This window comes from Topomyia yanbarensis, unplaced genomic scaffold (assembly GCF_030247195.1).
Source record: "Topomyia yanbarensis strain Yona2022 unplaced genomic scaffold, ASM3024719v1 HiC_scaffold_6, whole genome shotgun sequence".
NCBI classification, from domain to species: Eukaryota; Metazoa; Arthropoda; class Insecta; order Diptera; family Culicidae; genus Topomyia; species Topomyia yanbarensis.
In genome coordinates this window covers 527,704-554,921 of record NW_026683824.1, presented here as the reverse complement: position 1 = coordinate 554,921, position 27,218 = coordinate 527,704, and the positions used below count along the sequence as shown (strand labels likewise).

At 45.8% G+C, this 27,218-nt stretch overlaps 10 protein-coding genes across 10 annotated transcripts; all 10 read right to left on the bottom strand.

Moving 5' to 3' along the window:
* Positions 1–1,528: 1,528 nt before the first annotated feature.
* On the bottom strand, positions 1,529–1,840 carry LOC131695855 (histone H4-like). Its single transcript, XM_058984392.1, has one exon. It carries the CDS (start codon positions 1,838–1,840, stop codon positions 1,529–1,531), a length of 312 nt encoding a protein of 103 aa, XP_058840375.1.
* A 181-nt stretch (positions 1,841–2,021) lies between these two features.
* On the bottom strand, positions 2,022–4,469 carry LOC131695985 (uncharacterized). The gene has a single exon (XM_058984515.1). The coding sequence runs from the start codon at positions 4,467–4,469 to the stop codon at positions 2,022–2,024; it is 2,448 nt and encodes an 815-aa protein (XP_058840498.1).
* Positions 4,470–7,924: 3,455 nt separating this feature from the next.
* LOC131695984 (histone H2A-beta, sperm-like) lies at positions 7,925–9,856 on the bottom strand. The gene is made up of 2 exons (XM_058984514.1): positions 9,606–9,856; positions 7,925–8,036 (listed from the first exon to the last, which is right to left on the bottom strand). The coding sequence occupies exons 1-2, from the start codon at positions 9,854–9,856 to the stop codon at positions 7,925–7,927; spliced, it is 363 nt and encodes a 120-aa protein (XP_058840497.1).
* Positions 9,857–10,883: 1,027 nt separating this feature from the next.
* Positions 10,884–12,171, bottom strand: LOC131695983 (histone H1A, sperm-like). Its single transcript, XM_058984513.1, has 2 exons — positions 11,617–12,171; positions 10,884–10,910 (listed from the first exon to the last, which is right to left on the bottom strand). The coding sequence occupies exons 1-2, from the start codon at positions 12,169–12,171 to the stop codon at positions 10,884–10,886; spliced, it is 582 nt and encodes a 193-aa protein (XP_058840496.1).
* Positions 12,172–14,184: 2,013 nt separating this feature from the next.
* Positions 14,185–14,496, bottom strand: LOC131695850 (histone H4-like). The gene has a single exon (XM_058984386.1). The coding sequence runs from the start codon at positions 14,494–14,496 to the stop codon at positions 14,185–14,187; it is 312 nt and encodes a 103-aa protein (XP_058840369.1).
* A 221-nt stretch (positions 14,497–14,717) lies between these two features.
* LOC131695982 (histone H2A-beta, sperm-like) lies at positions 14,718–16,650 on the bottom strand. Its single transcript, XM_058984512.1, has 2 exons — positions 16,400–16,650; positions 14,718–14,829 (listed from the first exon to the last, which is right to left on the bottom strand). Exons 1-2 carry the CDS (start codon positions 16,648–16,650, stop codon positions 14,718–14,720), a joined length of 363 nt encoding a protein of 120 aa, XP_058840495.1.
* A 1,023-nt stretch (positions 16,651–17,673) lies between these two features.
* On the bottom strand, positions 17,674–18,969 carry LOC131695981 (histone H1A, sperm-like). Its single transcript, XM_058984511.1, has 2 exons — positions 18,415–18,969; positions 17,674–17,700 (listed from the first exon to the last, which is right to left on the bottom strand). Exons 1-2 carry the CDS (start codon positions 18,967–18,969, stop codon positions 17,674–17,676), a joined length of 582 nt encoding a protein of 193 aa, XP_058840494.1.
* Positions 18,970–21,013: 2,044 nt separating this feature from the next.
* LOC131695868 (histone H4-like) lies at positions 21,014–21,325 on the bottom strand. The gene has a single exon (XM_058984404.1). The coding sequence runs from the start codon at positions 21,323–21,325 to the stop codon at positions 21,014–21,016; it is 312 nt and encodes a 103-aa protein (XP_058840387.1).
* A 221-nt stretch (positions 21,326–21,546) lies between these two features.
* On the bottom strand, positions 21,547–23,479 carry LOC131695980 (histone H2A-beta, sperm-like). The gene is made up of 2 exons (XM_058984510.1): positions 23,229–23,479; positions 21,547–21,658 (listed from the first exon to the last, which is right to left on the bottom strand). Exons 1-2 carry the CDS (start codon positions 23,477–23,479, stop codon positions 21,547–21,549), a joined length of 363 nt encoding a protein of 120 aa, XP_058840493.1.
* A 1,023-nt stretch (positions 23,480–24,502) lies between these two features.
* On the bottom strand, positions 24,503–25,798 carry LOC131695979 (histone H1A, sperm-like). The gene is made up of 2 exons (XM_058984508.1): positions 25,244–25,798; positions 24,503–24,529 (listed from the first exon to the last, which is right to left on the bottom strand). The coding sequence occupies exons 1-2, from the start codon at positions 25,796–25,798 to the stop codon at positions 24,503–24,505; spliced, it is 582 nt and encodes a 193-aa protein (XP_058840491.1).
* Positions 25,799–27,218: the final 1,420 nt, after the last annotated feature.

Below are 27,218 nucleotides of genomic sequence, written 5' to 3'. Positions count from 1 at the left end.
AGCGGAAGTGCTCGTAATTTGGCGACCTGCGGAAAACGTTTCGGTCGGCTGGTCCTTTGCTGAAAACTTTCGTTATTAAAATTACTAAAACAAAAAAAGTTAACGGGTGGCAACACAAATTTTGGATTTTTTTTCTCAACCTGTCAAAAAAAAAAGACAAACGATTCGATTGAAATTAGAAGATACGTTCTCCATTGTTGGCCAAAAATTAGTGAACATTTCAAACCGATCCGTAATTGGATGCTGTTCGGCGAAGCTTCCGTTTGATGTCGGAACAGGCGCGTAGTACGGCGTCTATGTCAACTTTGCTAATACATTTCGTGATCTTCTACCAGTCCACTTGTTTGCAATTCGTGGCTCTCAAAACGAAATCCGGAAGAAATCTGCGATTGGGCAACACTGAAGCAAATTGTGAAGCGGGTTGTGCTTTTTAGGGTACAAATGGGATCGAGTGGGTATTCGGGAACGATTGTTTTTTTTTTTTTTTGCTTTTTTTTGCGAGGGAAGTAACTTGCTTCGTGCAAAACAAAATATTTAGCCAAAATAATTTTTTTATCAACCGGCAAGCGGCATAGAGATTGCACCGTCGAAAGGTGTTGTAAACAGTCGACGGCGCAACGTTTTCCCCTTTGAAATATTGTACCGTGCACTTTTCGCCGAGATTCTTGTGTTGCTCGTAGAACCGTACAACGCGCTCGCGAAATGCTTTCTTGTTTCGACGGCAGAGACAGACAGAGAGAAATACCTCGAAAAAAATCCAACATTTTAGTTGCGGATTTTGATTTTAGTGCTCTAATCATCAGTGTTATTTCGAATTGCTTTGGCTAACTCAAAATTCTATTATTTAGGATGTACTGATCAACTCGCTACATCGTTGTGTACATGGCTGTGAGCTGATAAACCGCACGCGTCGACCATCACACCCAGGCGCTTCAGCGCACGCATCGATGGGAACGCTTGTCCCCCGACACAGATCACAAGCTGGACTTTTTTACGGTTGCTCAATCTCTCTCTCTCTCTCTCTCTCTCTCTCTCTCTCTCTCTCTCTCTCTCTCTCTCTCTCTCTTCCTGTGTGTGTGTGTGTGTGTGTTGTAATTGCTTCCTGATTGATACAGTACTAACTCACCAGCCATCAACTTTACTTTTATCATTCAGACCAATTAAAGGTACGCAAATTCATAGGTAGACAGGTAGGTGAAAGCGTGGTAAGCTAAAACGTGCGCGCGCGAAAAAAAGAGTCGGTCGGCGGTTCGTTGCTATCGAGAAACGAGCCGTTTTGTCCCATGATACGCAAGCTCAGGAGAAAGAAAAAGGAAATGCATATATGAAAAAAGGGAAACCCAGCGACTGAGCGCGTTGTAGTGTTACGACGGTCTCTCGCATATCCATCAAAATCGCACATTAAACAGTACGCCCCTGCAACGTGGATGAAAATTATGAAGGATACATTTCAAACTAATTCTTTTTTCTAAACATTTGGTGGCCCTGAAAAGGGCCTTTTGTGTTGTCGTGAACGTCGTGGTAGGGCTTAACCACCAAAACCGTACAATGTGCGTCCCTGGCGTTTAAGCGCATAGACGACATCCATCGCAGTGACGGTCTTCCGTTTGGCATGTTCAGTGTACGTCACAGCGTCCCGGATAACGTTTTCCAGAAAAATCTTCAGCACACCACGGGTTTCCTCGTATATCAAACCGGAGATTCGCTTCACTCCTCCACGTCGAGCCAGACGACGAATGGCGGGTTTGGTGATGCCCTGGATATTGTCACGAAGCACCTTGCGGTGCCGCTTAGCGCCTCCCTTGCCGAGCCCTTTGCCTCCTTTGCCACGGCCAGTCATCTTCTTGGTTGTTGTAGGTAATAACTTAGTAGGCTAGCGCAGCACACCTGCAGCAGCGAGATTCCAATACCGAATGTTGCAATTCTTTTTTTTTTTTTTTTTTTATTTATGTGACTTTAAATTTATTCATTCGTCACATCAATCAAAAATAAATAACTACATTTCATTTAACAAAGTGAACTTAAATACTATCTAATAATTTTTCTTCTTTCATAAATTCAATCAATTTTTCTTCATGATCTGGTCCAAGTATTTCACCTAAAGTCAGGTTGGCAAAATGTAGGTCCCTACTCTGCTGATTTCGTTGACAGTCTACCAGTAGGTGCCGTATTGTGAGGTCTTCCCCGCAGCATTGTGGTTTGTCTATCCGGTCCAGGAGAAAATCGTGCGTCAGCTTTGTGTGCCCGATGCGGAGCCTGGTGATAGCAGTTTGTTCTGAAGAATCATTCCTGTCTTTCCAGGCCGCGGTTGTTGATTTTATACTTCTCGTGAAAGTGTTACAGTTGTTCCATTCTGCATCCCATGCTTGTCGGAGTTGAGCTTTTGCATATTGCACGAAGTCCTTAGCTGGTACTGGGATATCGTTGCACTCTCTGGTTCGACCCTCACCGGCTAGATGATCTGCTCTTTCGTTTCCAGTAATGCCAGAGTGACTTGGCACCCAGCAGAATGTGATATTTTTATCAGCCGATGTGCATTCGACAGCCTGTATCCACGGGTGTCGGGACTTTCCGTGGTCAATAGCTTGAATGCAGCTCGCTGAATCGCTAAATATAATCGTGTGGCCAGAGATCGGTGCATTTTCAGCGGCAATCATAAGTGCTAATGCCTCTGCTGAAAAAATGGTACAACAGTCCGGAATGCGCATAGAGATATTGGTGTGTTCACTGTGTACTCCCAGACCGACGCCCTTCTCGTCTAACGAGCCGTCGGTGTAAAACTTTGTCGATGTGGAGTATTGTTTCGTTAGCATCTCGTTGAATACAGCTTGTATTTTTGCTGGGGCTTCATGAGCTTTCAGTTGGTTCTTTATTTTCCAGTCGATAGCAGGTTCGGATGAATTCCATGCTCTGTCGCTTACTCGGCTAAGGGTACTGATGGTCGGCAATTGACGTGATGTTAACCGCTTCAGCCACTCTGATGTCCTTCTGACCATAGGACAGATCAGTTCTTCATCTATTGGTCGTTTTTCCAGCCAGCTGCATGCTTTGCTAACGAGGCAACCGGTCATGAGGTATTCAAAAGGCATTTGTCCACTTTCTATGAGTAGTGAAGGTATGGGACTGGTTATATGTGCTTTCGAGATAGTTCTAATCGCAGTGTGGTAGATCGGTTGAAGCCGTTTCATCACCCTTTCACCACCCCTACTATATAGTCCGAATCCATGGGTAATTTTGGTTATCAGGATGCTGTTGCAGATCCTGATAAGTGTTTGACGGCTACCGCTAGCATATCTTCTACTAATTGCTTTTAGTATCTTTAGTTGGTTTTGACAATTTTTGACGAGGTAATCAGCGTGCTTCATAAACTTCAGATTTGAATCTATTTGTACTCCTAGTACCTTTGTACTTCCTACTTTTTCGATGATGCCTTTCGGGGTTTTCAAGTCTGGGACGTTTTTGTGCTTACCGCCACTGCATACATGGAGCAGTTTGGACTTTGCAGCAGAAAATTCAAGCCCTTGCTGTTCAGCCCAGGTTAGCACACAGTTTAGTGTAGTTTGTGCTTTTATTCGAACGGCTCGTGGGAAGCTTCCAGCAGCGATGATGATTAAATCGTCCGCGTAAATCAGTATATCTATATCTTCCGGGATGCATTCGCAAATGGAGTTGATGGCGATATTAAAGAGAGTTGGCGAAATCACTGAGCCTTGTGGTATTCCATTCTCAAGTGGTCGTCGATCAGAAAGTGCACCATCTACAAACACTCTAAAGCATCTTTCGTTCAGGAAGTTGTGGACATACCTCTGCATCCTGCTCCCAACGTTCCACTGGCTGAGAGTAGAGATAATTGGGTGTCTCCACGTTCTGTCGAATGCCTTCGATAAGTCAAGCATTATCACATCTGCATGCATGCCGGATTCTAGCGCGTCTTCTAGAATCGTCTCAAGTTGAGCTAAATGGCTGTCCACGCCGGAGCCTGGACGAAAGGCAAACTGTCGGTTTCCAAGTCTGTTATTTGATTCTATTTCCTCAGTCAATCGCCGATTTATCATCCGTTCAAGAATTTTACCGACACAACTGGTTAGTGATATCGGTCTGTATTCTTCTGCTTCGGTTCCTTTTTTGTCGGGTTTCTTGATTGGTATAATAGTAGCCTCTTTCCACTCGGTTGGAATGTTACCGCTACTCCAAACACCGTTGTATATGTCTAGTAGAACCAATTTCGCCTGTACGGGAAGATGTTTCAGCAGTGGGTATCCAATTCGATCAGGACCTTCAGATAGCCCTGCAGCCTTGTTGAGTGCCCAGTTTAATTCGCTAAAGCTGAAGTTAGCATCCAGTGGTGAGTATTCTGTGTTGAAGTTGGGTACGTTTCTCTCTTCTTGTTCCTTACGTTCCTGGAACGTTTTCGAGTAGCCATCAGTTGCCGATACTGCTGCAAAGTGATCAGCAAGTGAATTGGCCATGTCGGCAGGGGTGTCGGTGAATGTGCCGTCAATTCGCAGATATTTTCTATTGCTTCTCCGTTTTCCGCTTAGTGCGTTGATTTTTCCCATAGCTTCTTGGATGTAGTGGTTGGGTTGATTTCCTCAACAAATTTCTTCCAGCTCGAATTTTTTGCTTCTTGAATAGCGTTTCTAGCATCCCTTCGTGCTTCCTGGAAATCCTTTAGCGCCTGTACTTTTCTTGAATCTTTGTCATCCAATCGTCGTAGTGCTCGAAGTGTTTTTCTTCTGTACTTAATGGCTTTTTTTACCGTGTCATTCCACCATGGTACAGATTTAGGTCCTGGGCGACCACTAGTTCGCTGGATTGATTTCTTGGCGGCATTGAAGATAAGCTGACTGAATTCGGAGGCGGAGTATTCTTTCGATATGTCCATGTTATCTTTAATTTCGTTCTGAAATTTCTCCCAGTTGGCGTTGTCGTATTTCCATCGTGGCCTTGCACAGACTGTCGGAGACGAGCGGCCAGTAACCAATCTAATGGGATAATGGTCACTGCCGTGATTGTCTTCCTCCACCTGCCAGCTAAATCTGGCTGAGATTTGCCAGGATATTATGGAAAGATCGATTGCAGAAGTTGATCCATCAGCTAGACTTATTCGGGTGTGGGTGCCGTCATTGAGGAAAACTAGACCTTTGTCAATACACCACTGTTCTATCATTTTCCCTCTCAGATCAGTATGCTTGGATCCCCATTCAGTGCTAGCAGCATTGAAATCTCCCATTAATATTACTGGTTCTGGTAGTTGAAGTATGAGTTCGCTGAGCTGTTTTTCTATATTTCTGTTTGATCGTTCGCTTGGAGGGATGTACACGCTTACAATTGTTGACTTCGAACCTGTGTCAATTTGTACAGCTATTGCCTGCATCTCTGTTCGAATTTGTAGTTGTTTGTGGGGAATATCACTTCGCACTCCCAGTGCTACTCCGTGTTTAATGTTATTTATTATTCCTTCAACTAAGTACAAATCATAGTCCTTAATGGTGGGGGCGCAATCTATCGGGGTCATGGTCTCCTGCAGCGCCAGTACACAGGGTGAGTACTGGTTTATTAGCAATTGTAATTCAGGTAGTCGGCGTCTCAAACTGGCGATGTTCCACTGTATAGCGAAAGTGTTATCAACATACTGGTCTCTTTGTCTTCTTGCTTGTTTATTGGTTGATTGCGTCATTGTTAGGTCGGAGAAGTTTCTTTTTTCCTTTTCGGTTGATAACAATAGTGTCAGATCTGTCAGATTCGTTGTCCGTTATACTCATACCGTCTGTGTTTACATCGGAAATTTCTGTTTCAAAAGTGTGTTCTAGTGTTAACTGTGTCGAAAAAGTTTGTTTTGGGTGATCGTGCTCAGTATTTTTAGTTGTTCCGGAAGTTATCTTCTTCAAGGGTGGGGGACGAAATTCGGATCCAGTTGGCGTTTCCGGCGAGACTTCTTTTTGGCGTTTTTTCTGCAGTTCCTTCTTTTTCTTTTTTCCTTCGTCGGTTTTTTGGCATTGGCAGTTTGAGCGTCCTTTTAGTTCGGTTATCACAGCAGCAAGTTGATTCCGTAGGGCGGTTATTTCTTCTTTCAGATTCGCGATTTCCTTGTCCTTGTTATCTTCTTGCTGTATGATCAGTCTTTTGCTGACGTTGGAGTACGATTTAGCACCGATTCGGATGTCGTATAGTTTTTTGGCCTCCGCAAACGATAATCCTTGTTCGGATTTTATCCGGATGATTTCGTTCTCTCGTTTGTATATCAGGCAATTACGGTCGGTCGGTTTGTGGCTTTCCTTGCAGTGGAAACAATTTTCAGTATTTTTGCAATCTTCGGTTTTGTGTTCATGTGCCGAGCAATTTTGGCACCGTGGTGCACTTTTACATCGAGCCTTTGTATGTCCGTATTCAAGACAGTTAAAGCATAACATGGGTACGGGATAATAAAAACGAGTTGCCACTCTAAGCGCTCCGAAGAAAATATGCTGTGGCCAGGTTGTACCTTCCATGGTCAGTACCATTGTAGACGTGTTCACTCTCAAATTGTCCACCAATCTGGTAAAGCGACGCACTGCCGTTACTCCTTGAGGAGCCAACTCAGTTAGTAGCTCTTCCTGTGTCATATCGCTTACTTCTGGACAGTTAACTATGCATCTGCTATAGTTAAGCGTGGGGTGTGCTGTTATTTCGACCGGCGTTCCATCAATTAATTTTTTCATACCGAGCAATTTGGAGGCATGTTCCTGATTTCGCACTTTTACAACATATTTAGTACCTTTGGCTTCGGTAGTAGCGGTATATGCGCCACCGATTAATAATTGGATCGACTTACCCACTGTGAAGGGATGATTTTTCGGTAGTACTCCCTCATTAGCAGCCTTAAGTAGAAGCACAATCACCTTTCCGTGCTTTCCTTCCGCATCCATCCATCTCGGCAGGCCTGCGCCGTAATCATCCGGCGGTCGAGGCAGCCCGTATGTCGATGATGAGGCCATTCGGCCGAACAAAATATTCCCAACAGCCACTCACTTCAATGTTTTATTGCAGAGAAAATCGAGAAATAAAGTGCACTGGCAACAATAACCGGTTTTACAAAAACGTCACTATTCCGACAGGGTTTTTTACAGCCAATTGCGTCTCTCTCTACTCACACACCGACCACGTCACCACGTCGGTTTTTTCCACGATTGCTTCACGACCGTTTCACTTTTGATCGCCGACCGCGTCACTCTACCGATGGCGGTTTTTTCACTGCCAGCGGGATCTTCAATGGTGGTTTTTCTCACCGATAACGTCAATTTTTCTTCCGATAGTAGTTTTTCACATACGATCACTTTGTTTTTTAAAAACCTCCAGCCACCTCACTGCACTAATGGCGGCTTTTTCACTACCAGTGGCGTCACTTTTCTGATGGCGGCTTTTGCACCGTTCTTGTCACTTCTCGTGTGCGGTTTTTTCACTCCCGGTATCGTCATCCAAATGAAAAGGCAGCGGATGCTTCCCCGGTCAATGCCGGTTGTCACTAACACGGGAAATTTGCTACAATTCACATATCACTTTTTCAACATATATGAGTTCGCTAATGTTAACTTTCTGCTGGCGACTCTATGTTTACTCCCGTCGGCGCTACCCAGCCGAAAAAGGGCAGCGGATGCTTTCCCGGTCTATGCCGGTTGTCACACTCGCGGGAAACGAAAAATAAATCCACTGTATTTTTCCACGTCACTTCGACTTTGCTTGCTTACGCGCGTGTACAAAAGCGTCCGTACAGCTCGCTGGTCAGACAAAGACTGAATGTTGCAATTCGGCCCATTGAGTAGCGCTTTTATACTGATGCACACACATTCTCAGTCGCCGCCGCATAGGAAGATTACCATGGCTGCTATCTATATGCTTACTCGTGATGTGTTGGTTTGAAGGGGAAATAGCGCGAACACGAAGTTCACTGTTGCCACTGTTTTAGTAGCTTGGGATTGCCGAAATCTGCTTTATCCGGACTAATGCTGACATGGTAGCATTTTCCCTGGAAAACGATTGCCCGGAAATTGATTCTCCTGAAAAAGAAAGAAAGAAAAAGTAAATCGAAAAACAAACGGGTTTTTTTTTTAACTTATAAAGATTTTCTATACATCCGTCTACATGGTACGTTATATTGGCTTCTATGGTACTTAAATATCGATATCTGATACTGATCTATGATGGAACAAATTGTTACTGATGAACAAACTATTTCTGTTTGATATTCTTCTACTGTTGGAATTTTATTGATTTCTAGGCGATTTTTTTTGCTCATACATAGTTTTTCTTTTTAGGAATATTTTTTTGCAAATCTAATGAAAAGCTGAAAAAATCAAGTCTGGCAACACTGGCTCCGGAATGGAAATGGTGGGGGAAGTATAGTAGCCGAATCGAACCGTATACAGAACGAAAAGGCACATGGCACGTACACGAGCGAGACAGGCGATAGTAGTGTTTATTCGCGACTATAAAAAAAATCGGTCGGTCTGTTTTGGTCATCATTCGTCGTTTGAACAGCATCACAGTGGTATCAGTAGTAGAGCAGAATTTTCGCGCCATGGCCCGTACGAAACAGACCGCCCGCAAGTCCACCGGAGGGAAAGCTCCCCGCAAACAGTTGGCAACGAAGGCTGCCCGTAAAAGTGCCCCAGCTACGGGTGGCGTTAAGAAGCCCCATCGCTACAGACCAGGAACTGTCGCGCTGCGAGAAATTCGTCGCTATCAGAAGTCGACAGAGCTACTAATCCGCAAGCTGCCCTTCCAGCGTCTGGTTCGTGAGATCGCGCAGGACTTCAAAACCGATCTGCGCTTCCAGAGCTCAGCCGTCATGGCCCTTCAAGAAGCCAGCGAGGCTTACCTGGTTGGTTTGTTCGAGGATACCAATCTGTGCGCTATCCATGCCAAGCGAGTGACCATCATGCCGAAAGACATCCAACTGGCTCGCCGGATCCGTGGGGAGCGGGCCTAAATTTGGTGTGTGCCCATCACCCCCCAGAACGAAACAGCAACAAACGGTCCTTTTCAGGACCACAACCAATCATATTTTACTAAGAATTATTAGCAGAAATTTTCCGTTTCCCTCCAAAAATGCTCAGGCGGGTGGCTGTGTGTGTTTGTTAGACAGCACGCCGATGGGGGATTTTTTGCCAGCAGCACCACCTCGTACCGATCGACAGTAGTAGCGTGTGAAAAACAAGACCCATTGAGGGAAATCTTGCGCGGCCGATTTGTGATTTAGCACCAAATCGATGAGTGAACTTTTGAGAGATTGGGTGAAATCGTCAATGCCATGATATGAGGGAAACTATTATTAAGCGTCTGACGAGCATTGCAAAAAAAAAAAACTTGTGCAATGCTCACAGAAATGTACGTTGATGATTATCGGAGTGAAAATCAAATTAACTCTTTTTATCAGAAGAAAATAGTCGCCCTGAAAAGGGCGGTTTTTACGGCTAGAAAGGAGCGGGATTTAAGTTGCTGCGGAGGCCCTCTTTTCAGTCTTCTTCGGCAGCAGTACGGCCTGTATGTTAGGCAACACGCCACCCTGAGCAATGGTCACACCGGAGAGCAGTTTGTTCAGCTCTTCGTCATTTCGAATGGCCAGCTGCAGATGACGGGGGATGATTCTGGTCTTTTTGTTATCGCGAGCAGCGTTTCCTGCCAGCTCCAGTACTTCGGCGGCAAGATATTCCATCACAGCTGCCAAGTAGACGGGTGCTCCGGCACCGACACGTTCAGCATAATTTCCCTTCCTCAGCAGACGGTGAATTCGGCCAACAGGGAACTGGAGACCGGCACGAACTGAGCGGGATTTTGGCTTTCCCTTCACTTTTCCTCCTTTACCGCGTGCAGACATTGTTGTAGGTTTATCGCTGTGCGCGTTCGTGTGTAGTCACGTAGACAATACGAGTAACACTGATGCCACTCGCGCACACAGCACCCCTTGTTATGCATTCGCTTCATTGCACATCGTTCGCCAAAGGGGCGGAGTAGCGAACGAACGAATCGCGCTAAACACAAAAAAGGACGAACCTTCGTCTCGCTACACGATCGTATATAAGCGATATGTAGTGATTTTTGCTACCAATCAGTCAGCGCAGTTCGCATCGAGAGCGTTAACAGCAGCACAACCACGTCGTTACTATGGCACCGAAAGCCAGCGGAAAGGCTGTGAAAAAATCCGGCGGCGGCGGTGGCAAGGCACAGAAGAACATCGCCACAAAAGCAGGAGGAGGAGAGAAGAAGAAGCGAAAGCAACGGCGCAAGGAAAGCTACGCTATCTACATCTACAAGGTGCTGAAGCAGGTCCATCCGGACACCGGTGTCTCGTCGAAGGCGATGAGCATCATGAATAGCTTCGTGAACGACATCTTCGAGCGTATTGCTAACGAAGCATCTCGTCTGGCCCATTACAACCGACGGTCGACGATCACCTCCCGCGAGGTACAGACCGCCGTTCGTTTGCTGTTACCGGGAGAGCTGGCGAAACATGCCGTATCGGAAGGTACCAAGGCCGTTACCAAGTATACCAGCTCGAAGTAAACGTGTCGCCCGCCCCGCCGCCGGATGTCACACACCACCACCCCATCGTCATCGGCCCTTTTCAGGGCCACCAAAACACGTTCTGGTAAAGAGTTGAATTGAAATGTGTACACATAGTTTATATAAACATTAGTTGTTGTTGTTTGTTTGTTTGTTTGTTTCATTAGAGCAAAAACGTCGTTGTCATTTTTGTTTCTCTGTCCATTTTTCAAATCATCACCAAATCAATTGCTGTAGTTTGTGGAAGTAGTCTTTCCCCTTACCGCTAGTTGATTGTTTTTGTTAAGACGGAAAACGGTTTTTTTTCTACCCCTTTATCGTCTATATTCTACTCAGTCAGTCTAAAACAGCCCCTGCGTATGAAAATTCTGCCGCAAAAAGAACACATTTCTGGATCATACTTGTTAATACAATGCACTTCCCAGCCTTCAAACTTCTGATCTGCGTTGAACGTTAATAATTAAATACCCAACACAATTCATAATCGCAAAGTTGAACAATACAATACGTTCGTCAATTTAGGCTAAAAAATCGGTAATTATCGTTCGTTCGTTTGTTTATTGTGCCAGCCAATTTTTCTCTGTTTTATTATAGCCAAAATAAGCGCGTTGTTTGCTAATCAGAGTAATATTATACTTGCTCTGTTTGTTTGTTAAGGCAACAGAAAACCACGGCCTACTATTAATTTACCTGTACGTACGTACGTTTATCTGAGCAAGAAACCGCGCCTATTTACTATAGTGATTTGTTTAATCAAACTAACGACGACTGATTTATCTTGCCAATCGGCAGCCAGTTGAATGCGGGTGTGTGCGCGCGCTGCTGCTCAAGCTAGAAAACTCATGGGGGGAACGGAGCATTAACGGAAAATAAGCATCAATCAATTCTTTACAATTTTGTTAGTCCTGAAAAGGACTGTTGTTTTGGGGGGACGCGCACGTTGTCGGGAATTTACTTCTTGCCGGCGGTGACCTTCTTCGGGGCGGTGGCGGCCTTCTTTGGCTTAGGTGCCCTCGGCTTGTTCGCTGCAGCCTTCGATGGTTTGGTGGCTTTCTGTTTAGTGGCAGCCGTTACCGCCTTTGCAGGGGCAGCAGCTTTCGCTTTCTTCGTAGCCGATTTCTTAGCGGCCGGGATCGCCGCCTTTGGCTTGCTGGTCTTCTCACCACCACCAGCCGGCGGATTTTTCTTCTCCCCGGATTTAGTAGCCGATTTCTTCGGTTTTTTCGCTGCACCCGATGGTGGTTTCTTATCGCCAGCCGGTTTCTTTGCTTCGACCGTCACCTTAAACGATCCGGAAGCACCGGTACCCTTGGTCTGGGTGATGTTTCCCTTCTCGACACCCGTTTTCAAAGCCTTCCGGATAAACGGAGCCAGCCTGGCGACGTCACACATGTAGTTGGCGGCGATGTACTTTTTGATCGCCTGCAGTGATGATCCGCTCCGTTCCTTCAGGGTCCGGATGGCAGCCAGAACCATCTCACTCACTGGTGGATGGGTTGAAGATTTTTTCGGTTTCTTGGCGTCACTCTTGCTAGCCTTGGCCGCCTGCTTCGGTGGCGCTTTGGCGGCTGGCGGAGAGGCGACGACGGCAGGGGCCGTAGCAGCAACGTCGATAGCAGTTTCAGCCATTGCGCGTTCGTTTGGTTTGGTTTTCTTCCACACACACAGTTGTAGACGACGAGTCGATGGATGCACGATGATGCAAGTCTGCGAATATGATAACCGGGGGTCCGGTGTCTGTTGTTTAGGATCGTATTCATCGGCTCTGTTTGGGAACGCGTAGATGACGGTTGGAAGTTACTATTCGATCGGTGCCGGTAAAATTTTACGGACTGTTGTTTTAAATCAACCAAAATCGAATTACTGCTTGTGAAAAGTACACTGGAAGTTTGCATTCAATTTACTGCACTGTCCGCACCGTCCAAACTAACACCCGCTGAACATTCTGTTTTAAGCGTATGGCCGAATATTATCAAATCATGTATCCGACTATGGCGGCACGTGCAAACTGAATTGTGGAAAATAGGTTAATTTGAACCTTCTAGCAATTGGAAAACCTTTTCGGTGCTATCCAATCGAAAGAAAACTTCTCTCTATATAAAATTATTTCATTTTTGTACATATTTGCTCGAGCGGAAGTGCTCGTAATTTGGCGACCTGCGGAAAACGTTTCGGTCGGCTGGTCCTTTGCTGAAAACTTTCGTTATTAAAATTACTAAAACAAAAAAAGTTAACGGGTGGCAACACAAATTTTGGATTTTTTTTCTCAACCTGTCAAAAAAAAAGACAAACGATTCGATTGAAATTAGAAGATACGTTCTCCATTGTTGGCCAAAAATTAGTGAACATTTCAAACCGATCCGTAATTGGATGCTGTTCGGCGAAGCTTCCGTTTGATGTCGGAACAGGCGCGTAGTACGGCGTCTACGTCAACTTTGCTAATGCATTTCGTGATCTTCTACCAATCAACTTGTTTGCAATTCGTGGCTCTCAAAACGAAATCCCGAAGAAATCTGCGATTGGGCGACACTGAAGCAAATTGTGAAGCGGGTTGTGCTTTTTAGGGTACAAATGGGATCGAGTGGGTATTCGGGAACAATTGTTTTTTTTTTTTTTTGCTTTTTTTTGCGAGGGAAGTAACTTGCTTCGTGCAAAACAAAATATTTAGCCAAAATAATTTTTTTATCAACCGGCAAGCGGCATTGAGATTGCACCGTCGAAAGGTGTTGTAAACAGTCGACGGCGCAACGTTTTCCCCTTTGAAATATTGTACCGTGCACTTTTCGCCGAGATTCTTGTGTTGCTCGTAGAACCGTACAACGCGCTCGCGAAATGCTTTCTTGTTTCGACGGCAGAGACAGACAGAGAGAAATACCTCGAAAAAAATCCAACATTTTAGTTGCGGATTTTGATTTTAGTGCTCTAATCATCAGTGTTATTTCGAATTGCTTTGGCTAACTCAAAATTCTATTATTTAGGATGTACTGATCAACTCGCTACATCGTTGTGTACATGGCTGTGAGCTGATAAACCGCACGCGTCGACCATCACACCCAGGCGCTTCAGCGCACGCATCGATGGGAACGCTTGTCCCCCGACACAGATCACAAGCTGGACTTTTTTACGGTTGCTCAATCTCTCTCTCTCTCTCTCTCTCTCTCTCTCTCTCTCTCTCTCTTCCTGTGTGTGTGTGTGTGTGTGTGTTGTAATTGCTTCCTGATTGATACAGTACTAACTCACCAGCCATCAACTTTACTTTTATCATTCAGACCAATTAAAGGTACGCAAATTCATAGGTAGACAGGTAGGTGAAAGCGTGGTAAGCTAAAACGTGCGCGCGCGAAAAAAAGAGTCGGTCGGCGGTTCGTTGCTATCGAGAAACGAGCCGTTTTGTCCCATGATACGCAAGCTCAGGAGAAAGAAAAAGGAAATGCATATATGAAAAAAGGGAAACCCAGCGACTGAGCGCGTTGTAGTGTTACGACGGTCTCTCGCATATCCATCAAAATCGCACATTAAACAGTACGCCCCTGCAACGTGGATGAAAATTATGAAGGATACATTTCAAACTAATTCTTTTTTCTAAACATTTGGTGGCCCTGAAAAGGGCCTTTTGTGTTGTCGTGAACGTCGTGGTAGGGCTTAACCACCAAAACCGTACAATGTGCGTCCCTGGCGTTTAAGCGCATAGACGACATCCATCGCAGTGACGGTCTTCCGTTTGGCATGTTCAGTGTACGTCACAGCGTCCCGGATAACGTTTTCCAGAAAAATCTTCAGCACACCACGGGTTTCCTCGTATATCAAACCGGAGATTCGCTTCACTCCTCCACGTCGAGCCAGACGACGAATGGCGGGTTTGGTGATGCCCTGGATATTGTCACGAAGCACCTTGCGGTGCCGCTTAGCGCCTCCCTTGCCGAGCCCTTTGCCTCCTTTGCCACGGCCAGTCATCTTCTTGGTTGTTGTAGGTAATAACTTAGTAGGCTAGCGCAGCACACCTGCAGCAGCGAGATTCCAATACCGAATGTTGCAATTCGGCCCATTGAGTAGCGCTTTTATACTGATGCACACACATTCTCAGTCGCCGCCGCATAGGAAGATTACCATGGCTGCTATCTATATGCTTACTCGTGATGTGTTGGTTTGAAGGGGAAATAGCGCGAACACGAAGTTCACTGTTGCCACTGTTTTAGTAGCTTGGGATTGCCGAAATCTGCTTTATCCGGACTAATGCTGACATGGTAGCATTTTCCCTGGAAAACGATTGCCCAGAAATTGATTCTCCTGAAAAAGAAAGAAAGAAAAAGTAAATCGAAAAACAAACGGGTTTTTTTTTTAACTTATAAAGATTTTCTATACATCCGTCTACATGGTACGTTATATTGGCTTCTATGGTACTTAAATATCGATATCTGATACTGATCTATGATGGAACAAATTGTTACTGATGAACAAACTATTTCTGTTTGATATTCTTCTACTGTTGGAATTTTATTGATTTCTAGGCGATTTTTTTTTGCTCATACATAGTTTTTCTTTTTAGGAATATTTTTTTGCAAATCTAATGAAAAGCTGAAAAAATCAAGTCTGGCAACACTGGCTCCGGAATGGAAATGGTGGGGGAAGTATAGTAGCCGAATCGAACCGTATACAGAACGAAAAGGCACATGGCACGTACACGAGCGAGACAGGCGATAGTAGTGTTTATTCGCGACTATAAAAAAAATCGGTCGGTCTGTTTTGGTCATCATTCGTCGTTTGAACAGCATCACAGTGGTATCAGTAGTAGAGCAGAATTTTCGCGCCATGGCCCGTACGAAACAGACCGCCCGCAAGTCCACCGGAGGGAAAGCTCCCCGCAAACAGTTGGCAACGAAGGCTGCCCGTAAAAGTGCCCCAGCTACGGGTGGCGTTAAGAAGCCCCATCGCTACAGACCAGGAACTGTCGCGCTGCGAGAAATTCGTCGCTATCAGAAGTCGACAGAGCTACTAATCCGCAAGCTGCCCTTCCAGCGTCTGGTTCGTGAGATCGCGCAGGACTTCAAAACCGATCTGCGCTTCCAGAGCTCAGCCGTCATGGCCCTTCAAGAAGCCAGCGAGGCTTACCTGGTTGGTTTGTTCGAGGATACCAATCTGTGCGCTATCCATGCCAAGCGAGTGACCATCATGCCGAAAGACATCCAACTGGCTCGCCGGATCCGTGGGGAGCGGGCCTAAATTTGGTGTGTGCCCATCACCCCCCAGAACGAAACAGCAACAAACGGTCCTTTTCAGGACCACAACCAATCATATTTTACTAAGAATTATTAGCAGAAATTTTCCGTTTCCCTCCAAAAATGCTCAGGCGGGTGGCTGTGTGTGTTTGTTAGACAGCACGCCGATGGGGGATTTTTTGCCAGCAGCACCACCTCGTACCGATCGACAGTAGTAGCGTGTGAAAAACAAGACCCATTGAGGGAAATCTTGCGCGGCCGATTTGTGATTTAGCACCAAATCGATGAGTGAACTTTTGAGAGATTGGGTGAAATCGTCAATGCCATGATATGAGGGAAACTATTATTAAGCGTCTGACGAGCATTGCAAAAAAAAAAAACTTGTGCAATGCTCACAGAAATGTACGTTGATGATTATCGGAGTGAAAATCAAATTAACTCTTTTTATCAGAAGAAAATAGTCGCCCTGAAAAGGGCGGTTTTTACGGCTAGAAAGGAGCGGGATTTAAGTTGCTGCGGAGGCCCTCTTTTCAGTCTTCTTCGGCAGCAGTACGGCCTGTATGTTAGGCAACACGCCACCCTGAGCAATGGTCACACCGGAGAGCAGTTTGTTCAGCTCTTCGTCATTTCGAATGGCCAGCTGCAGATGACGGGGGATGATTCTGGTCTTTTTGTTATCGCGAGCAGCGTTTCCTGCCAGCTCCAGTACTTCGGCGGCAAGATATTCCATCACAGCTGCCAAGTAGACGGGTGCTCCGGCACCGACACGTTCAGCATAATTTCCCTTCCTCAGCAGACGGTGAATTCGGCCAACAGGGAACTGGAGACCGGCACGAACTGAGCGGGATTTTGGCTTTCCCTTCACTTTTCCTCCTTTACCGCGTGCAGACATTGTTGTAGGTTTATCGCTGTGCGCGTTCGTGTGTAGTCACGTAGACAATACGAGTAACACTGATGCCACTCGCGCACACAGCACCCCTTGTTATGCATTCGCTTCATTGCACATCGTTCGCCAAAGGGGCGGAGTAGCGAACGAACGAAACGCGCTAAACACAAAAAAGGACGAACCTTCGTCTCGCTACACGATCGTATATAAGCGATATGTAGTGATTTTTGCTACCAATCAGTCAGCGCAGTTCGCATCGAGAGCGTTAACAGCAGCACAACCACGTCGTTACTATGGCACCGAAAGCCAGCGGAAAGGCTGTGAAAAAATCCGGCGGCGGCGGTGGCAAGGCACAGAAGAACATCGCCACAAAAGCAGGAGGAGGAGAGAAGAAGAAGCGAAAGCAACGGCGCAAGGAAAGCTACGCTATCTACATCTACAAGGTGCTGAAGCAGGTCCATCCGGACACCGGTGTCTCGTCGAAGGCGATGAGCATCATGAATAGCTTCGTGAACGACATCTTCGAGCGTATTGCTAACGAAGCATCTCGTCTGGCCCATTACAACCGACGGTCGACGATCACCTCCCGCGAGGTACAGACCGCCGTTCGTTTGCTGTTACCGGGAGAGCTGGCGAAACATGCCGTATCGGAAGGTACCAAGGCCGTTACCAAGTATACCAGCTCGAAGTAAACGTGTCGCCCGCCCCGCCGCCGGATGTCACACACCACCACCCCATCGTCATCGGCCCTTTTCAGGGCCACCAAAACACGTTCTGGTAAAGAGTTGAATTGAAATGTGTACACATAGTTTATATAAACATTAGTTGTTGTTGTTTGTTTGTTTGTTTCATTAGAGCAAAAACGTCGTTGTCATTTTTGTTTCTCTGTCCATTTTTCAAATCATCACCAAATCAATTGCTGTAGTTTGTGGAAGTAGTCTTTCCCCTTACCGCTAGTTGATTGTTTTTGTTAAGACGGAAAACGGTCTTTTTTCTACCCCTTTATCGTCTATATTCTACTCAGTCAGTCTAAAACAGCCCCTGCGTATGAAAATTCTGCCGCAAAAAGAACACATTTCTGGATCATACTTGTTAATACAATGCACTTCCCAGCCTTCAAACTTCTGATCTGCGTTGAACGTTAATAATTAAATACCCAACACAATTCATAATCGCAAAGTTGAACAATACAATACGTTCGTCAATTTAGGCTAAAAAATCGGTAATTATCGTTCGTTCGTTTGTTTATTGTGCCAGCCAATTTTTCTCTGTTTTATTATAGCCAAAATAAGCGCGTTGTTTGCTAATCAGAGTAATATTATACTTGCTCTGTTTGTTTGTTTGTTTGTTAAGGCAACAGAAAACCACGGCCTACTATTAATTTACCTGTACGTACGTACGTTTATCTGAGCAAGAAACCGCGCCTATTTACTATAGTGATTTGTTTAATCAAACTAACGACGACTGATTTATCTTGCCAATCGGCAGCCAGTTGAATGCGGGTGTGTGCGCGCGCTGCTGCTCAAGCTAGAAAACTCATGGGGGGAACGGAGCATTAACGGAAAATAAGCATCAATCAATTCTTTACAATTTTGTTAGTCCTGAAAAGGACTGTTGTTTTGGGGGGACGCGCACGTTGTCGGGAATTTACTTCTTGCCGGCGGTGACCTTCTTCGGGGCGGTGGCGGCCTTCTTTGGCTTAGGTGCCCTCGGCTTGTTCGCTGCAGCCTTCGATGGTTTGGTGGCTTTCTGTTTAGTGGCAGCCGTTACCGCCTTTGCAGGGGCAGCAGCTTTCGCTTTCTTCGTAGCCGATTTCTTAGCGGCCGGGATCGCCGCCTTTGGCTTGCTGGTCTTCTCACCACCACCAGCCGGCGGATTTTTCTTCTCCCCGGATTTAGTAGCCGATTTCTTCGGTTTTTTCGCTGCACCCGATGGTGGTTTCTTATCGCCAGCCGGTTTCTTTGCTTCGACCGTCACCTTAAACGATCCGGAAGCACCGGTACCCTTGGTCTGGGTGATGTTTCCCTTCTCGACACCCGTTTTCAAAGCCTTCCGGATAAACGGAGCCAGCCTGGCGACGTCACACATGTAGTTGGCGGCGATGTACTTTTTGATCGCCTGCAGTGATGATCCGCTCCGTTCCTTCAGGGTCCGGATGGCAGCCAGAACCATCTCACTCACTGGTGGATGGGTTGAAGATTTTTTCGGTTTCTTGGCGTCACTCTTGCTAGCCTTGGCCGCCTGCTTCGGTGGCGCTTTGGCGGCTGGCGGAGAGGCGACGACGGCAGGGGCCGTAGCAGCAACGTCGATAGCAGTTTCAGCCATTGCGCGTTCGTTTGGTTTGGTTTTCTTCCACACACACAGTTGTAGACGACGAGTCGATGGATGCACGATGATGCAAGTCTGCGAATATGATAACCGGGGGTCCGGTGTCTGTTGTTTAGGATCGTATTCATCGGCTCTGTTTGGGAACGCGTAGATGACGGTTGGAAGTTACTATTCGATCGGTGCCGGTAAAATTTTACGGACTGTTGTTTTAAATCAACCAAAATCGAATTACTGCTTGTGAAAAGTACACTGGAAGTTTGCATTCAATTTACTGCACTGTCCGCACCGTCCAAACTAACACCCGCTGAACATTCTGTTTTAAGCGTATGGCCGAATATTATCAAATCATGTATCCGACTATGGCGGCACGTGCAAACTGAATTGTGGAAAATAGGTTAATTTGAACCTTCTAGCAATTGGAAAACCTTTTCGGTGCTATCCAATCGAAAGAAAACTTCTCTCTATATAAAATTATTTCATTTTTGTACATATTTGCTCGAGCGGAAGTGCTCGTAATTTGGCGACCTGCGGAAAACGTTTCGGTCGGCTGGTCCTTTGCTGAAAACTTTCGTTATTAAAATTACTAAAACAAAAAAAGTTAACGGGTGGCAACACAAATTTTGGATTTTTTTTCTCAACCTGTCAAAAAAAAAAGACAAACGATTCGATTGAAATTAGAAGATACGTTCTCCATTGTTGGCCAAAAATTAGTGAACATTTCAAACCGATCCGTAATTGGATGCTGTTCGGCGAAGCTTCCGTTTGATGTCGGAACAGGCGCGTAGTACGGCGTCTACGTCAACTTTGCTAATGCATTTCGTGATCTTCTACCAATCAACTTGTTTGCAATTCGTGGCTCTCAAAACGAAATCCCGAAGAAATCTGCGATTGGGCGACACTGAAGCAAATTGTGAAGCGGGTTGTGCTTTTTAGGGTACAAATGGGATCGAGTGGGTATTCGGGAACGATTGTTTTTTTTTTTTTTTGCTTTTTTTTGCGAGGGAAGTAACTTGCTTCGTGCAAAACAAAATATTTAGCCAAAATAATTTTTTTATCAACCGGCAAGCGGCATTGAGATTGCACCGTCGAAAGGTGTTGTAAACAGTCGACGGCGCAACGTTTTCCCCTTTGAAATATTGTACCGTGCACTTTTCGCCGAGATTCTTGTGTTGCTCGTAGAACCGTACAACGCGCTCGCGAAATGCTTTCTTGTTTCGACGGCAGAGACAGACAGAGAGAAATACCTCGAAAAAAATCCAACATTTTAGTTGCGGATTTTGATTTTAGTGCTCTAATCATCAGTGTTATTTCGAATTGCTTTGGCTAACTCAAAATTCTATTATTTAGGATGTACTGATCAACTCGCTACATCGTTGTGTACATGGCTGTGAGCTGATAAACCGCACGCGTCGACCATCACACCCAGGCGCTTCAGCGCACGCATCGATGGGAACGCTTGTCCCCCGACACAGATCACAAGCTGGACTTTTTTACGGTTGCTCAATCTCTCTCTCTCTCTCTCTCTCTCTCTCTCTCTCTCTCTCTCTCTCTCTCTCTCTCTCTCTCTCTCTCTCTTCCTGTGTGTGTGTGTGTGTGTGTGTGTTGTAATTGCTTCCTGATTGATACAGTACTAACTCACCAGCCATCAACTTTACTTTTATCATTCAGACCAATTAAAGGTACGCAAATTCATAGGTAGACAGGTAGGTGAAAGCGTGGTAAGCTAAAACGTGCGCGCGCGAAAAAAAGAGTCGGTCGGCGGTTCGTTGCTATCGAGAAACGAGCCGTTTTGTCCCATGATACGCAAGCTCAGGAGAAAGAAAAAGGAAATGCATATATGAAAAAAGGGAAACCCAGCGACTGAGCGCGTTGTAGTGTTACGACGGTCTCTCGCATATCCATCAAAATCGCACATTAAACAGTACGCCCCTGCAACGTGGATGAAAATTATGAAGGATACATTTCAAACTAATTCTTTTTTCTAAACATTTGGTGGCCCTGAAAAGGGCCTTTTGTGTTGTCGTGAACGTCGTGGTAGGGCTTAACCACCAAAACCGTACAATGTGCGTCCCTGGCGTTTAAGCGCATAGACGACATCCATCGCAGTGACGGTCTTCCGTTTGGCATGTTCAGTGTACGTCACAGCGTCCCGGATAACGTTTTCCAGAAAAATCTTCAGCACACCACGGGTTTTCTTGTATATCAAACCGGAGATTCGCTTCACTCCTCCACGTCGAGCCAGACGACGAATGGCGGGTTTGGTGATGCCCTGGATATTGTCACGAAGCACCTTGCGGTGCCGCTTAGCGCCTCCCTTGCCGAGCCCTTTGCCTCCTTTGCCACGGCCAGTCATCTTCTTGGTTGTTGTAGGTAATAACTTAGTAGGCTAGCGCAGCACACCTGCAGCAGCGAGATTCCAATACCGAATGTTGCAATTCGGCCCATTGAGTAGCGCTTTTATACTGATGCACACACATTCTCAGTCGCCGCCGCATAGGAAGATTACCATGGCTGCTATCTATATGCTTACTCGTGATGTGTTGGTTTGAAGGGGAAATAGCGCGAACACGAAGTTCACTGTTGCCACTGTTTTAGTAGCTTGGGATTGCCGAAATCTGCTTTATCCGGACTAATGCTGACATGGTAGCATTTTCCCTGGAAAACGATTGCCCAGAAATTGATTCTCCTGAAAAAGAAAGAAAGAAAAAGTAAATCGAAAAACAAACGGGTTTTTTTTTTAACTTATAAAGATTTTCTATACATCCGTCTACATGGTACGTTATATTGGCTTCTATGGTACTTAAATATCGATATCTGATACTGATCTATGATGGAACAAATTGTTACTGATGAACAAACTATTTCTGTTTGATATTCTTCTACTGTTGGAATTTTATTGATTTCTAGGCGATTTTTTTTTGCTCATACATAGTTTTTCTTTTTAGGAATATTTTTTTGCAAATCTAATGAAAAGCTGAAAAAATCAAGTCTGGCAACACTGGCTCCGGAATGGAAATGGTGGGGGAAGTATAGTAGCCGAATCGAACCGTATACAGAACGAAAAGGCACATGGCACGTACACGAGCGAGACAGGCGATAGTAGTGTTTATTCGCGACTATAAAAAAAATCGGTCGGTCTGTTTTGGTCATCATTCGTCGTTTGAACAGCATCACAGTGGTATCAGTAGTAGAGCAGAATTTTCGCGCCATGGCCCGTACGAAACAGACCGCCCGCAAGTCCACCGGAGGGAAAGCTCCCCGCAAACAGTTGGCAACGAAGGCTGCCCGTAAAAGTGCCCCAGCTACGGGTGGCGTTAAGAAGCCCCATCGCTACAGACCAGGAACTGTCGCGCTGCGAGAAATTCGTCGCTATCAGAAGTCGACAGAGCTACTAATCCGCAAGCTGCCCTTCCAGCGTCTGGTTCGTGAGATCGCGCAGGACTTCAAAACCGATCTGCGCTTCCAGAGCTCAGCCGTCATGGCCCTTCAAGAAGCCAGCGAGGCTTACCTGGTTGGTTTGTTCGAGGATACCAATCTGTGCGCTATCCATGCCAAGCGAGTGACCATCATGCCGAAAGACATCCAACTGGCTCGCCGGATCCGTGGGGAGCGGGCCTAAATTTGGTGTGTGCCCATCACCCCCCAGAACGAAACAGCAACAAACGGTCCTTTTCAGGACCACAACCAATCATATTTTACTAAGAATTATTAGCAGAAATTTTCCGTTTCCCTCCAAAAATGCTCAGGCGGGTGGCTGTGTGTGTTTGTTAGACAGCACGCCGATGGGGGATTTTTTGCCAGCAGCACCACCTCGTACCGATCGACAGTAGTAGCGTGTGAAAAACAAGACCCATTGAGGGAAATCTTGCGCGGCCGATTTGTGATTTAGCACCAAATCGATGAGTGAACTTTTGAGAGATTGGGTGAAATCGTCAATGCCATGATATGAGGGAAACTATTATTAAGCGTCTGACGAGCATTGCAAAAAAAAAAAACTTGTGCAATGCTCACAGAAATGTACGTTGATGATTATCGGAGTGAAAATCAAATTAACTCTTTTTATCAGAAGAAAATAGTCGCCCTGAAAAGGGCGGTTTTTACGGCTAGAAAGGAGCGGGATTTAAGTTGCTGCGGAGGCCCTCTTTTCAGTCTTCTTCGGCAGCAGTACGGCCTGTATGTTAGGCAACACGCCACCCTGAGCAATGGTCACACCGGAGAGCAGTTTGTTCAGCTCTTCGTCATTTCGAATGGCCAGCTGCAGATGACGGGGGATGATTCTGGTCTTTTTGTTATCGCGAGCAGCGTTTCCTGCCAGCTCCAGTACTTCGGCGGCAAGATATTCCATCACAGCTGCCAAGTAGACGGGTGCTCCGGCACCGACACGTTCAGCATAATTTCCCTTCCTCAGCAGACGGTGAATTCGGCCAACAGGGAACTGGAGACCGGCACGAACTGAGCGGGATTTTGGCTTTCCCTTCACTTTTCCTCCTTTACCGCGTGCAGACATTGTTGTAGGTTTATCGCTGTGCGCGTTCGTGTGTAGTCACGTAGACAATACGAGTAACACTGATGCCACTCGCGCACACAGCACCCCTTGTTATGCATTCGCTTCATTGCACATCGTTCGCCAAAGGGGCGGAGTAGCGAACGAACGAAACGCGCTAAACACAAAAAAGGACGAACCTTCGTCTCGCTACACGATCGTATATAAGCGATATGTAGTGATTTTTGCTACCAATCAGTCAGCGCAGTTCGCATCGAGAGCGTTAACAGCAGCACAACCACGTCGTTACTATGGCACCGAAAGCCAGCGGAAAGGCTGTGAAAAAATCCGGCGGCGGCGGTGGCAAGGCACAGAAGAACATCGCCACAAAAGCAGGAGGAGGAGAGAAGAAGAAGCGAAAGCAACGGCGCAAGGAAAGCTACGCTATCTACATCTACAAGGTGCTGAAGCAGGTCCATCCGGACACCGGTGTCTCGTCGAAGGCGATGAGCATCATGAATAGCTTCGTGAACGACATCTTCGAGCGTATTGCTAACGAAGCATCTCGTCTGGCCCATTACAACCGACGGTCGACGATCACCTCCCGCGAGGTACAGACCGCCGTTCGTTTGCTGTTACCGGGAGAGCTGGCGAAACATGCCGTATCGGAAGGTACCAAGGCCGTTACCAAGTATACCAGCTCGAAGTAAACGTGTCGCCCGCCCCGCCGCCGGATGTCACACACCACCACCCCATCGTCATCGGCCCTTTTCAGGGCCACCAAAACACGTTCTGGTAAAGAGTTGAATTGAAATGTGTACACATAGTTTATATAAACATTAGTTGTTGTTGTTTGTTTGTTTGTTTCATTAGAGCAAAAACGTCGTTGTCATTTTTGTTTCTCTGTCCATTTTTCAAATCATCACCAAATCAATTGCTGTAGTTTGTGGAAGTAGTCTTTCCCCTTACCGCTAGTTGATTGTTTTTGTTAAGACGGAAAACGGTCTTTTTTCTACCCCTTTATCGTCTATATTCTACTCAGTCAGTCTAAAACAGCCCCTGCGTATGAAAATTCTGCCGCAAAAAGAACACATTTCTGGATCATACTTGTTAATACAATGCACTTCCCAGCCTTCAAACTTCTGATCTGCGTTGAACGTTAATAATTAAATACCCAACACAATTCATAATCGCAAAGTTGAACAATACAATACGTTCGTCAATTTAGGCTAAAAAATCGGTAATTATCGTTCGTTCGTTTGTTTATTGTGCCAGCCAATTTTTCTCTGTTTTATTATAGCCAAAATAAGCGCGTTGTTTGCTAATCAGAGTAATATTATACTTGCTCTGTTTGTTTGTTTGTTTGTTAAGGCAACAGAAAACCACGGCCTACTATTAATTTACCTGTACGTACGTACGTTTATCTGAGCAAGAAACCGCGCCTATTTACTATAGTGATTTGTTTAATCAAACTAACGACGACTGATTTATCTTGCCAATCGGCAGCCAGTTGAATGCGGGTGTGTGCGCGCGCTGCTGCTCAAGCTAGAAAACTCATGGGGGGAACGGAGCATTAACGGAAAATAAGCATCAATCAATTCTTTACAATTTTGTTAGTCCTGAAAAGGACTGTTGTTTTGGGGGGACGCGCACGTTGTCGGGAATTTACTTCTTGCCGGCGGTGACCTTCTTCGGGGCGGTGGCGGCCTTCTTTGGCTTAGGTGCCCTCGGCTTGTTCGCTGCAGCCTTCGATGGTTTGGTGGCTTTCTGTTTAGTGGCAGCCGTTACCGCCTTTGCAGGGGCAGCAGCTTTCGCTTTCTTCGTAGCCGATTTCTTAGCGGCCGGGATCGCCGCCTTTGGCTTGCTGGTCTTCTCACCACCACCAGCCGGCGGATTTTTCTTCTCCCCGGATTTAGTAGCCGATTTCTTCGGTTTTTTCGCTGCACCCGATGGTGGTTTCTTATCGCCAGCCGGTTTCTTTGCTTCGACCGTCACCTTAAACGATCCGGAAGCACCGGTACCCTTGGTCTGGGTGATGTTTCCCTTCTCGACACCCGTTTTCAAAGCCTTCCGGATAAACGGAGCCAGCCTGGCGACGTCACACATGTAGTTGGCGGCGATGTACTTTTTGATCGCCTGCAGTGATGATCCGCTCCGTTCCTTCAGGGTCCGGATGGCAGCCAGAACCATCTCACTCACTGGTGGATGGGTTGAAGATTTTTTCGGTTTCTTGGCGTCACTCTTGCTAGCCTTGGCCGCCTGCTTCGGTGGCGCTTTGGCGGCTGGCGGAGAGGCGACGACGGCAGGGGCCGTAGCAGCAACGTCGATAGCAGTTTCAGCCATTGCGCGTTCGTTTGGTTTGGTTTTCTTCCACACACACAGTTGTAGACGACGAGTCGATGGATGCACGATGATGCAAGTCTGCGAATATGATAACCGGGGGTCCGGTGTCTGTTGTTTAGGATCGTATTCATCGGCTCTGTTTGGGAACGCGTAGATGACGGTTGGAAGTTACTATTCGATCGGTGCCGGTAAAATTTTACGGACTGTTGTTTTAAATCAACCAAAATCGAATTACTGCTTGTGAAAAGTACACTGGAAGTTTGCATTCAATTTACTGCACTGTCCGCACCGTCCAAACTAACACCCGCTGAACATTCTGTTTTAAGCGTATGGCCGAATATTATCAAATCATGTATCCGACTATGGCGGCACGTGCAAACTGAATTGTGGAAAATAGGTTAATTTGAACCTTCTAGCAATTGGAAAACCTTTTCGGTGCTATCCAATCGAAAGAAAACTTCTCTCTATATAAAATTATTTCATTTTTGTACATATTTGCTCGAGCGGAAGTGCTCGTAATTTGGCGACCTGCGGAAAACGTTTCGGTCGGCTGGTCCTTTGCTGAAAACTTTCGTTATTAAAATTACTAAAACAAAAAAAGTTAACGGGTGGCAACACAAATTTTGGATTTTTTTTCTCAACCTGTCAAAAAAAAAAGACAAACGATTCGATTGAAATTAGAAGATACGTTCTCCATTGTTGGCCAAAAATTAGTGAACATTTCAAACCGATCCGTAATTGGATGCTGTTCGGCGAAGCTTCCGTTTGATGTCGGAACAGGCGCGTAGTACGGCGTCTACGTCAACTTTGCTAATGCATTTCGTGATCTTCTACCAATCAACTTGTTTGCAATTCGTGGCTCTCAAAACGAAATCCCGAAGAAATCTGCGATTGGGCGACACTGAAGCAAATTGTGAAGCGGGTTGTGCTTTTTAGGGTACAAATGGGATCGAGTGGGTATTCGGGAACGATTGTTTTTTTTTTTTTTTTGCTTTTTTTTGCGAGGGAAGTAACTTGCTTCGTGCAAAACAAAATATTTAGCCAAAATAATTTTTTTATCAACCGGCAAGCGGCATTGAGATTGCACCGTCGAAAGGTGTTGTAAACAGTCGACGGCGCAACGTTTTCCCCTTTGAAATATTGTACCGTGCACTTTTCGCCGAGATTCTTGTGTTGCTCGTAGAACCGTACAACGCGCTCGCGAAATGCTTTCTTGTTTCGACGGCAGAGACAGACAGAGAGAAATACCTCGAAAAAAATCCAACATTTTAGTTGCGGATTTTGATTTTAGTGCTCTAATCATCAGTGTTATTTCGAATTGCTTTGGCTAACTCAAAATTCTATTATTTAGGATGTACTGATCAACTCGCTACATCGTTGTGTACATGGCTGTGAGCTGATAAACCGCACGCGTCGACCA